Source organism: Somniosus microcephalus, chromosome 15 (genome assembly GCF_052327205.1).
Source record: "Somniosus microcephalus isolate GS21.2 chromosome 15, FLI_Smic_1.0, whole genome shotgun sequence".
Taxonomy (NCBI): domain Eukaryota; kingdom Metazoa; phylum Chordata; class Chondrichthyes; order Squaliformes; family Somniosidae; genus Somniosus; species Somniosus microcephalus.
This window is the reverse complement of record NC_141001.1, coordinates 49289817-49302990: the sequence shown is the minus strand read 5'-3', so window position 1 is coordinate 49302990 and position 13174 is coordinate 49289817. Positions and strand designations below refer to the sequence as shown.

General features: G+C 42.6%; 1 protein-coding gene across 3 annotated transcripts in view; it reads left to right on the top strand.

The window, feature by feature from the left end:
- The window catches only part of LOC147106719 (synaptotagmin-7-like), an 890706-nt gene extending 880493 nt beyond the window's left edge, over positions 1-10213 (top strand). For all 3 annotated transcript variants that reach the window (XM_086007776.1, XM_086007777.1, XM_086007775.1), the window contains one exon: positions 7507-10213. In XM_086007776.1, the coding sequence (XP_085863902.1) occupies positions 7507-7561 (55 nt within the window). In that variant the 3' untranslated portion in view covers positions 7562-10213. The remainder of the gene's footprint in view (positions 1-7506) is intronic.
- The last annotated feature ends 2961 nt before the right edge of the window (positions 10214-13174 follow it).

Here is a 13174-nt window from a genome sequence, read left to right as displayed (position 1 = left end):
AAGTCTGCAGGGTGGATGAGCAAACTGATGTGGTACAGGAGGCAATTCAAGTGGGGGGGGGGGTGAAAAGGAATGTTGTAGTGTATGGGGACAGTATAATCGGAGGATAGATACTCTTCTCTGCAGCCGTGACCGGAAGTTCCGAAGGCTGTGTTGCCAGCCAGGGTAAAGGATATCACCTCGCGGCTGGAGAAAAATTTGGAGTGGGAGGGGGAGGATCCAGTTGTCGTGGTCCATGTAGGAGCCAACGGCATAGGTAGAACTAGGAATGAGGCTTGCTGAGAGAGTTTGAGGGACTAGGGTCCAAATTAAAATGCAGAACCTCAAAGGTAATAATCTCTGGATTGTTATCTGAGCCACGCGCATAGGGACAAGCAGATCAGAGAGATAAATGCGTGGCTCAAAGTGGTGGGGGAGGAAGGGGTTTCGATTCATGGGGCACTGGTACCAGTACTGGGGATAGAGGGAGAGCTGTTTCGTTGGGACGGGCTCCACTTAAACTGGGCTGGGACCAATGTCCTGGTGAATCGAATAACTAGAGCGGGAATAACTAAATTAAAAAGAGGGAGAAGAGGTCAGGTGAGGGGAAATTTAGATATCTAAAGAGAAAAGTCAAGGCAATGGAGCAGCGTAGCAATTTGGGTAAAGATAAGCAGAGTGTGACAGGAAGGGACAGAGAGTTTAACAGTAATAGTGCGCCAGCAAATAAGGTGAAAGCAGGGAGTAATGGTAAAAAGTTAAAATTAAAGGCCCTTTATCTGAGTGCACGAAGCATTCCTAACAAAATAGACGAATTAGTGGCACAAATAGAGATAAATGGGTTTGATCTAATAGCCATTACAGAGACGTGGTTGCAAGGTGACCATGGTTGGGAACTAAATATCAAATCAAATCAATTTTATTTGCCATATGTATTACTACAATGGAATGTTTTTACTCCCCGATCACTTCCACAATAGGCTGTGGGAGCTCAGAGACACGTCGCTATTCTACAGCGCCATGTTCAGTAAAAGTCAATTCAATTGCGTCCAATGGCAGTGGGAACGCGATGTCCATCAGCCGCTCCGTCTCCGCGGACTCCCCCTCCCTGTTGCCGGCTCCACAATATGGTGTCCTTCTCACGCTCACCGTCTGGCCTCCGGTCTCCATGCCCGGCTCTCCCTCCTTCCCCTCGAACTGCGAACTTCCCGCACTGTCGCCAGTTCAAATTTGCAACGGCCTGGGGCCTGCCTCTCACGCTCACGTCCGGCCTCCAACCGCCATGCCCGGCTCTCTTTTTCCCCCCCCCCCCCCCCCTAGTCCGAAACACAAATTCATGACGAGGAGCTGCTGGGCGACGTGCCGAAGCGGGTCTTCGTGGCTGCGCTGCCTCCGCCCGACTTGCCGAACACATTGCTCCGGCATCAGGAGCGGGCGGCGGGGGGGTGCGGGCCGTCCGAAGCAGGAGAGTGCTTAGCTCCGGACCGCCTCGGTCGCCATCTTGAATTGAAAATATTCCAGGGTACTTGACGTTTTGAAAAGACAGGCAGACTGGAAAGGAGGTGGGGTAGCCCTGATAAAGGATGACATAAGGACAGTAGTGAGAAAGGATCTTGGCTCGGAAGGTCAGGAAGTAGAATCAGTATGGATGGAGATAAGAAATAACAAGAGGCAGAAAACACTGGTGGGAGTAGTTTATAGGCCCCCTATATCATTGGACAGAATATTAATCAAGAAATAATAGAAGCTTGTAAAAAAAGGTAATGCAATAATCGTGGGGTCTTTAATCTTCATATGCACTGAGCAAATCAAATTGGCAAAGGTAGTCTGGAGGACGAGTTCATGGAATGCATTCGAGACCGTTTCCTAGAACAGTACGTCGTGAAACCAACCAGGGAACGGGCTGTTTTAGCTCTTGTATTGTGTAATGAGACAGAGGTAATTAGTAATCTTCTAGTAAAAGATCCTCTAGGGAAAAGTGATCATAATATGATAGAATTTCACATTGAGTTTGAGAGTGAAATACTTACATCTGAAACTAGAGTCTGAAACTTAAATAAAGCCAGTTACATAGGTATGAGGGGTGAGTTGGCTAAGGTAGATTGGGAAATTAGAATAAAAGGTATGATGGTAAATAAGCAGCGGCAAACATTTAAATAAATATTGCAAAATTCTCAACGAATATACATTCCATTGAGAAATAAAAACGAGAAAAGTGATCCATCCGTGGCTAACTAAAGACATTAAGGATAGTATTAGATTAAAAGACGAGGCTTATAATGTTGCAAAAAATAGTAGTAAGCCTGAGGATTGGGAAAGCTTTAAAAACCATCAAAGGATGACAAAAAATAGATAAAAAGGAAGAAAATAGAATATGAGAGTAAACTAGCAAAAAATATAAAAACAGATTGTAAGAGCTTCTACAAGTTTGTAAAAAAGAGAGCAATTAATAAGGAAATGACAGAGACTTTAAACAAATATTCTGTATCTGTCTTCACAGTAGAAGACACAAAAAACATACCAAAAATAGTGGGGAACCAAGGGGCTAACGAGAGTGAGGAACTTAAAGTAATTAAGATCAGTAAAGAGAAAGTATTTGAGAAACTAATGGGACTAAAAGCCAACAAATTCCCTGGACCTGATGGCCTACACCCTTGGGTTCTAAAAGAGATGGCTGCAGAGATAGTGGATGCATTGTTGTAATCTTCCAAAATTCCGTAGATTCTAGAACAGTCCCACCAGATTGGAAGATAGCAAATGTAACCCTGCTATTCAAGAAATGAGGGAAAGAGAAAATGGGGAACTACAGGACAGTTAGCCTGCCTTCAGTCGTTGGGAAAATGCTGGAATCCATTATTAAGGAAGTGGTAACAGGGTACTTAGAAAATCATATGATTAGGCAGAGTCGACATTGTTTTATGACAGCGAAATTGTGTTTGACAAATTTATTAGAGTTTTTTGAGGATGTAGTTAGTAGGGTAAATAAAGGGGGAACCAGTGGATGTAGTATATTTGGATTTCCAAAAGGCATTCGATAAGGTGCCACATAAAAGGTTGTTATGCAAGATATGGTCTCATACAGTTTGGAGTAATATATTGACCCAGAAATTCGGGTCGGAGGCTTCCCACGGGCGCAAGCCCCCGACCTGCACTTACATAGCGCGCCTGCTGTTGTGCTGTGGGCCCACGTGGAATTCCGATCCTGAGCCTGCTCCAGCTGCCGGTGCGCAGTGCACGCGTATCCCAGAGGGGCAACTAGTTCGCAGCGTCCCTGGGATCACGTGGGCCATGGGGAGCCAATCGGAGCAGGGAATCTCCATTCATAGATTTGATAGGAAGACCTGTCAAATCTATGAATAGAGAGCGGCCCCAAAACCTAAGTAAAACTTCAAATACATTTTTTTAAATCACATTTTAAAAATAACTATAAATTACATAAATTAACTATTTTAAACAAAAATTAAAATTTTTGAAAAAATTAATTAAAGTTTTTAACGGGGCTAAAAATAAATTTACCATTCTTTAAAGTATTTTAAAATGATAAACCTGTGGAAAAAATGTTTTAATTTTACTTACTTCACCTCTTACCATGTTAAAAGCAGGCCTTGCACCTGCTTTTTCCACGCGCAGCTGCTAGGGACTTGCCCGCACTGAAAAACCTGTGAAAAAAGCGGAAGTTCCAGGTCTATGCGCTGCCTCTCCGGTGCACACGTTTGGCCTTCGAACCCCTTCAAAAGAACGGAGGTTCCGGTTTCCAGCGCACACGTGGTGCATGTGCAAAACCGGAACTTCCGTTGGCCCTACGGGTGAGTACACAGCGCATACTCACCCGTGGGGACCCGAATTTCTGGGCCATTAGCACAGATAGAGGATTAGTTAACAGACAGAATACCGAGTATAGGAATAAATGGGTCATTTTCAGGTTGGCAGGCTGTAACTAGTGGGGTGCTGCAAGGATCAGTGCTTGGGCCTCAGCTACAATTTTTATTAATGACTTGGATGAAGGGACTGTGTAATGTATCCAAGTTTATTGACGATACAGAGCTAGGTGGGAAAGCAAGCTGTGAGGAGGACACAAAGAGCCTGCAAAGGGATATAGACAGGTTAAGTGAGTGGGCAATAAGGAGGCAGATGGAATATAATGTGGGGAAATGTGAGGTTATTCACTTTGGTAGGAAGGATAGAAAAACAGAATATTTTTTAAATAAGAAACTATTAAATGTTGGTGTGCAGAGAGATCTAGATGTCCTCGTACAGGAAACACAGAAAGTTAGCATGGAGGTACAGCAAGCAATTAGGAAAGCATAGTCATAATGGCACAGAAGGAGGCCATTTGGCTCATCGAGTCTGTGCCGGCTCTCTCTAGAGCAATCCAGTCAGTCCCATTCCCCTGCAGCCCTGCAAGTTTATTTCCCTCAAATGCCTATCAAGTCTCCCCTTGAAAACATTGAGTGTGTCCGCTTCCACCACTTCTGTTGGCAGAGAGTTCCAGGAACTCACCACTCGCTGCGTAAAAAAGTTTTCCTCACATTCCCCCTGTATCTTACGCCCAAAACCTTAAATCTGTGTCCCCTATCCTTGTACCATCAACTAGTGGGAACAGCCTTTCCCTGTCTAGCCTATCGAAACCCGTCATAATCTTGTACACCTCTATCAAATCACCCCTCAACCTCCTTTGCTCTAATGAAAACAAATCCAGCTTCTCCAACCTGTCCTTGTAGCTAAGATCCCCCATCCCCAGAACCATTCTGGTAAATCTCCTCTGCACCCTCTCAAGGGCCTTCACATCCTTCCTAAAGTGTGGTGACCAGAACTGGATGCAATACTCCAGTTGTGGCCTAACCAGTGCTTTATAATGCAAATGGCATGTTGGGGGGGGGGGGATTGCAAGAGAGTTGCAGTACAAGAGTAAGGAAGTCTTGCTACAATTATACAGGGCTTTGATGAGGCCACACTTGGAGTACTGTGCATAGTTTTGGTCTCCTTATCTGAGGAAGGATATACTTGCCTTTAGAGGCAGTGCAATGAACATTCACTAGATTGATTCCTGGGATGAGGATTGAACTCTGGAGTTTAGAAGAATGAGAGGTGATATGATTGAAACAGATAAGATTCTGAGGGGGATTGACAGGATAGCTGCCGAGACGTCGTTTTCCCTGGCTAGAGAGTCTAGAACTAGGGGCATAGTCTCAGGATAAGGGGTTGGCCATTTAAGGCTGAGATGAGGAATTTCTTCACTGAGGGTTGAGAATCTGTGGAATTCTCTACCCCAAAGGGCTGTGGATGCTGAATTGTTGAGTATATATTCAAGGTTAAGCTAGATAGATTTTTGGACTCTAGGGAAATCAAGGGACATGGATATTGGGCAGGAAAGTGGAGTTGCGGTCAAAGATCAACCATGATCTTATTGAATGGCGGAGCAGGCTCAAAGGGCCGTATGGCCTACTCCTGTTCCTAATTCTTATGTTCTTATACAATGGTAGTCAGAGAATGTCAGGCATTGGCTTCTGTTTCCATCCCCTCACTGTTACCTCTGGACTCCTCCATGGATTTGTCCTTGGCCCCCACCTCTTCCTCATTTACGTGCTGCCCCTTTGTGACATCATTCAAAGACTTGGATCATCTTCTACATGTACACTGATGACAGGTCTACTTCTCCACCACCTCTCTCAACCTCTCTGTGTTGTCAGATTACTTGTCCAACGTCCAGTCTCGGATGAACCGCCATTAGCTCCAGTTCAATATTGGGAAGACTGATTCCATTCCCCTCCTCAGTCAGTGTCTTAGGCTGAACCAGACTATTTGCAATCTTGACATCCTATTCAACTCCAGGCTAAGCTTCCAAACCCACATATTTCACATGGCAAAGACCACCTAATTCCACCTCCACCTTGCCTCAACCCATCTGTCACTGAAACTCTTATCCATGCCTTTGTCACCTCCAGACTCACCGATTCCAATGTTATCCTGGTCAGCCTCCCATCCTCCACCATCAGTAAACTTCAAATTATCCATAAAGTTGCTGCCCATACCCTATCCTGCACTAGTTTCCGCTGACCTAGCCCCTCTATCGCCTACACTGTGTGCCAGTTTCACACAGCAAAGTCCCAAAAACAGCAATGAGATAATGACTGGATAATCTATTTCAGTGATGTTGATTGAGGGATAAATATTAGCAAGGAGAACTGCCCTGCTCTTCTTTCAATAGTGCCATGGGATCTTTTATTCCCACCTGGAGAGGGCATCCGAAAAGCAGCACTTCCTCAGCAATGTTCCCTGTAAGCTGTACGGTCTGTTTCTTTTAATACACGGTCTCTTTAAATTTCTGCGCATGCGCGGTATTTACAATGTAGAAGCTGGTGAAATGCTTGCGTGGGGACCTTTGGGGCCCATGCACCTTAGCAGGAACATTGCTCCTCAGTATTGCACTGAGACCCGAGGGGCCGTATAGCCTACTCCTGCTCCTACTTCTTATGTGTCAGTTTAGATTATGTGCTCAAGTCTTTGGAGTGAGTCAAACCCACAACCTTCTGACTCAGGCAAGATTGCGACAGCTGAGCCAAGAGTGGCACTTATGAAACAAATATGGAGGTGGACAATCCTAGCATTCATAGCAATATTGAAAGCCCTTTATGGAGCGAGAGTATGCAGCTAGGTGATGATGAAACTCATGGGAGGGTAGGAAATTATGGCTTCCCATCAAATGCAGGAGAGATGAGAAGTCTGCACAAAAGAGTTGAAAGTCATATTTTATCATATAGGAGGGAAAGCAATCTCTTATACTAGATCTTTGGCTTTTAAAAAGACATGTAATTTTTGAAAGTTCAACTTTTGGTTTAGTGAGAAAAGAGGCATGTACAGAAATGTATTTAACATTACAATTAAGCAAAGGCATAATTTTATATGTTCAGTGGAAAATAACCAGGACACATGGTTATTCAAATAACTTTGGTTTTATTCCACCAAGTTTAAAATATGCAAGATCTGACCCCAAATTCTGTGGAAGGCTGGCCAGCACGCCACCAAATGGACTAACTTAGTATTGATGTATATCTTCCATTAAACTCACAATACCACATTTGTCTTGTTTCTCATTAAACTACTTAGTGTACACTTTATACTCATAGGGCTTAATAACTAACATTTTAGAACTAAGCAGCACTTTCCTCCACAAAATGAGCTTCCTGAATGTGAATCGCAGCCTTGCATGTCTTTTGAATGTACCTGTCTGATTGTCACTGGCTCGTAATCAGGCAGAGATGGATCATTTTATCTTGTATTTCTTTAGTAGGAGGAGGTTGAAAGAGAGAGAATACCTTACAGGGCCACTGCTAGTCCTTCCTTCAATCAAGAAACATCAATGGTGGTTGCTTTGGGACTGCCCTACTCCTGCCTCAAGTAGAAGGAACACAGCATGTAGGAGCTGAGTGGGGAAGATGTTTTCAGAAAATAGGAATCACATTTAAACAAAATAATGACTTGCTGTTTAACAATATCTAATTGGTTCATGCTTTCTGTCTCCCCCAGATATACTTGTCTTGGAAGAGTGGGCCTGGAGAAGTCAAGCATTGGAAGGATATGATTGGGAGGCCACGACATGCTGTGGCTCAGTGGCATCAACTCAAGGCATGATTATTCACTAAATCAAAAGAGAGGGGAAAACAACAGACATAAGAAGAGAAAACATCTGATTAACCTTGACATTTTAAGTATGCACAATGAAGCACGTGGACTGAAGTCATGGATCACTCAGCCAACACTCTGGGAGCCCAGCAGCCAATCCATATGCCATGGACTGTATAGCATTGAGCTGCCAGGAACATTTTTTTTAGTCAAAAGGTCATATCCACCTAGTGCTTCAACTCCCCTTCCCTCCCCTCCCCCCCCCCCCCCCCCCCCCCTAAAAGAACCCACATATTTTGGTAGTGGCACAATTCATTCTCTGTGTCTGAGGAGTCTGTTGCCAGTTGTCACGTGGCTTAGATTTAGTTTTTATTTTCCTGTGACAAAAAAAGCAAACCGTTCTTCCAGTAAAGGAGGTTGCTGCATCGGAAAAATAACTTGTATTTTTTTTCGGAATAAGCTGACATTTGTAGTTTTCCGGTGCAGGTGTCGATGCTAGCGAGTCTAAAGACACCCGTTTCACTTCTCTCAGTCAACGTAGTGAGGGGGGAGGGAAGAACGAGAAATACAGGAACTTAAAATCTGTGTATGTCTCCGTGTGTGTGTTTGTGTGTCTGTAACTATATCAAGTGTGTTTTTGTGCACACAAAAAAGTACTCAGCCATGCCCTTAATGCGTGGGTGATTTTCTCTGCACTTTTTAAACTGCACAGATTTGGTTATGAAAAATAAGATATTACTGGATTTTGGGTTTTTAGAGGTGGTTTTTAAGTGGGCAATGTCTGGTTTACACAGTATTTTAACTTGGTCCTTCTTTATCCAGGGCTTACATAACTACTATACTGGAACAAGCAAAAATCCCAAAGGATTTCCATGCAGAAAATCCTATAGTGTTGCACACAGTATTGGCCTAGAATTCCAAAAGGCAACTGATAGCAATTGTAAAATATTGTATTAAAATTCCTATGAATGTCCTGTAAAGTAACACTGTAGATCACTTCCATGCAAATCCTGTGCAGTTTTGCGTTATCAGGTACATGTAAAATAACATTGTTTTGCAGTAAACATAATGGCCCCAATTGGGATATTTGGCACAGTTCAATTGGGGGTGGGGGCCTTAAGGTCATTGAACACAGATCCAGAGTTCTTGAAAAATTAAGAATTCCCTTGTCTGATTTATCTGTTGTCAAAGTGACTAATAGGGGTAGATTTAGGCTGAGGCACAGTTTTGCAACCAAGGGTACTTGAGACTTGTATGATAATGTGGCCTCTTACTTAGTATTACATCTTGTAATGAGCCAATGAATGGTTAATTTCAACTTAAGACCACAGAAAGGAGGTATGTCATCCACATTAGATATCCTATCAGTACAACGAAAATAAAGACTGGAGAATTATAGGAGGTGCTAGGACATGGGGTCGCATCTACAGTTCTGCAGACATTGAGTCATGCGATTATAGGGAGGTGACAGGCAGAGGCCAAGAAAAGGAAAAGTGGGCACGTTGAATACTCTTTGCCTGGCTACTATTACAGACCTACTTACAAAGCAACTTTTCAAACAGCCTGGAATCTGAGGTAGAGATCATCATTATTGTACCTCCTTTTTCCACTTTTTATTTGTGAATTTTGTGCTCATCATGGTGAGGGTTTTAGTGCCGAGGAATGGAATGCTTTTCATTTTGGGCATCCATTGTCTGGTACCATCAAGTTACTGGTCAGGTATAGTCTGGTTAGGTGCCAGGTAAATCAACGTGCCTCAGCTCCAACCTTAGAAGAACACCCTCAACTGCACCAGTGTGACCACAGCAGAAAATTGCCATAATTTGTGGAATCACATTGACACACTCACTGAAGGAGTCCATGTCGTGGACGTTCTGAGATTGCCAATGTGATGTCTCATATGGGCAGTTATGTGCTATGGTCCCATGTCAATAGCAACTGGATCAAGACTGCCTAAACTTGCCTCACATTGGACCTTTAAGCGAGCAGATAAGGGAGACATTTATCTCATCGCTCTGGACTTTACATGAACCCAGGATCTAGAGATGAAGGACCAACATTTAACTCGCTGCATTACCCATTCTCCTATGCTGTACTTATTTTTTCACTCACTGCATTGACTCACTCAGTCTAGTTGTGGTTTCATTAAATTTGGTATGGAAAGGGTAAGTTTTCCGATTGCATATTCCTGAGATGGAACCTCATCTCATCGGAGTGCATATTGGGAAAGTGCAAACATACAGACCATGATTTTTCATCCATTCATTTTAATGGACAAAAGATTCATGATTTATGTTGATATTGACTCCTGCTGGGTGAAGTTCTGCATCAGGAGTTGCACATTCAGAAAACTTACCCTCTAGTTTCATAATGCTTGTTCTCACCTTAGTTTGGGGAAGCTTAAAAACATATGGTGGCCACCCCAATCCTTTAAACTTCCACCCTTTATATTCAAAGAAAGTACCTCCAATTCCTCTGAACACTCTTCAATACAGGTTAATACTCACTATCAAAATTCCAGTTGGCAATCCCAAATCTTTAATGTGCCATTTCTGGGTGTGTACTAGATTTTATGTTTAAAAATAGACTTTAATAAAAGGCAGAAAGTTCACCATGTGTCCTGATTTTTCACTCCACAGGCTAACCTACCTGCCTCAGTTGGGAACTAGTATTTCAGAGTGATACAGCTCATTGTGTTCTAACACTCCATATCAGACAGAGCGAAATACTGACTTAGTGTAACCTGGCTTTATGATAGCACATCTACTGTTGGACAGATTCTAATGGTGTCATTGGCCTTCACTTCTAGCCAAATTAGGCTCTGAGGCAAACCAGTAAGCACTCTGAGGAGGGAAACAAATAAAGCTATTTGATAAATAAATATTAGCTAAAGTTCTGGGATCATTTAGGAAGAAAGTCTAGAAGAATCATAACCAAGTCCGGGATGAAAATCCATCTAGTATTATAGTCCTGGTTGCCATGCTACAAGAACGATCTTCTCATTATTTTTTCCAATGCTCGAGTCTCAATAAACTTGCACAAGGGCAGAGCTATGGGAAAGGTACAAGGTGTTCAGTCTCTATAGCCTGGAGAAAAGATCATTAAGAAGTTGAAGTGTATAAAGTAATTAGGTTAGAGAATTTTCCCATCCCAGCAAACAACTACATTTTAAATACCCCAAAGGTTGCATCTCTACTACTCTGCCCAGTAGGTTATTCCAAACATTTATCACCCTTTGTGTGAAGACCCCTCTGCTAGCTGTTTTAAACACATTTTTCACTAGTTTATATTTATGATGATCTCTGGTCCTACTATCCTACCTTATTTTAAAGTAATGTTTAGGATTTCCCTTAACTAAGCCTTCAGTGATATTCCTCTTCAATTATCTTCTCTCCAGGCTGTAGAGCTTATCAAACCTTTCCTGATAGTTCACTCCCACCCCCGCCCCCCCCCCCCCCCCCAACCAAAATTTTGAATCATTATTGCTGGTCTCGTCTCCAATGCTGCATTTTCCTTTTATAATGTGACAACAAGAACTGTAATCTTGTAATGTCCTATCAATAATGCATAAACAATAATACACAATTTAATAAAGTAATAGTGTACCAATAATAGTTACTCTTCAGGCTTTATTAGCAGCACCTCAAAAAGTAAATCTTCACTGAACCTTCGATATCTCCTGATAACTCTATGCTCTGAAGATTACCAGTAGGTACAGAAATTCAACAAAAATGATCTGGGCAGGTTTGAGTTGCTTAATCACCAGAAGTTTTCTTCAATATCTGCAGGTCCCTAAATTGTCACATTTATTAATGTTTTTCCTTTTTTTTAATTTGAGGTTTCAATGTTGATAAGTGTACTTTGAAAACAATGATCATTTTAGCCAATAATTAACTGTCCTTCATCACAGTACCTGCTCCCCCACTTTGTAAACACACAAGAGCAGTAAGATTGTAAAGATGAGCTCAAATGCTCACACACTAAGCTTAAAGAACATCAATTATGCAACAGGAAAAGAAGCCCAGTCGATCGAGACCATTCCTTGCAGCAACTCTTGGTTGGTCTGCACTTCAAATTATTTAATAGACTGAAAGGAGTGGGTAAAACTTCCAAGAAGAGAATTCTGTGGGAAATATTCACTGACTCCTGCACGAGGCAATTTAGTGAAACTCTAGAACTTTGTCCAACAATTTTACTAAACCTGGACTTTTCCAAAGTGATATTCCCATGGTCACAGCATGTCTGAAACCATAGTCTTCTACATTGTATTTGATCATCTATGGTATCTACTTAATCTTCAAATCCTATTCCTAGCCAAACATTCACCTAACTCTTTTTATAAAGGTACTAGTCAGCACAGGCTCTCACCGGAAGTAATTAGTCCTATTCCAGAAACCTACTGCCCTGCATGGGAAAATATTTTTCCATTCTGTGGTTTTGAGGCTTGACATATGTTTTGTGAATCTGTAATATAGTTACGTCTAAGTGTGGACTGGCCATAGGGAAATCTGGAGATTTTCCAAGCGTCCCCGTGAATTGTTCCATAGTGTGTATTATTGGTGCCCCCCCCCCCCCCTGCCCAATCCCTCACTTTTTTTCTCCCCCATGAGAATCCACACCCTTTCAGGGGAGCCAGTTCACCCTGGTTACATCAATCTTATTCAGGCCTTGTCATTTTAAATTATTTTATCAGGGTTGATCTATTTTCCAATGACTACAAATTTAATTTTGAATCTTAGTATCATATTTGTTGCTTTTCTCTGAACCCTCTCCTACATATCAAGGTTATTTTGAAGGAAAGATGCCATATATTTTACACTGTCCTAAAAACACTTACCAATGACTTAGAGTTAAAATAAAATTTTCACTTTAGTCAATTATTCTTGGGCTGAAACCCAGACAACAACTTCATATTGACCAGATATTTTTAGTGGATGGCTAGTTATATTTAAATCCTTTTTCTTTTCCACTTTTGCCAATGAAAGAGCTCCTCCAGTTGTTCAGGGACTTAATGCCTATGTGACTTGACTCTGAGCCATATAGATGTGTTGGTGCCAGGTTTCATGCCGTGTGCTGAGTTAGCTGGTCTCACCTGGGGCAGTACTGGTGCTACCATTTACCTCAGCATCTGTCACAAATGTATGAATTTTACCTGTTTCATTTTTTCCCAAAATAGCAGCGATGCATTGTGACAGACTTTTTTTTATTCATTGATGGGATGTGGGCGTCGCTGGCTAGGCCTGCATTTAGTGCCCATCCCTAATTGCCCTTGAGAAGATGGTGGTGAGCCGCCTTCTTGAACCACTGCAGTCCATATGGTGTAGGTACACCCACAATGCTGTTAGGAAGGGAGTTCCAGGATTTTGGCCCAGCGACAGTGAAGGAACGGCGATACAGGTCCAAGTCAGGATGGTATGTGGCTTGGAGGGGAACTTGTAGGTGGTGATGTTCCCATGCGTCTGCTGCCCTTGTCCTTCTAAGTGGTAGAGGTCGCGGGTTTGGAAGGTGCTGTTGAAGGAGCTTTGGCGAGTTGCTGCAGTGCATCTTGTAGATGGTACACACTGCAGCCACA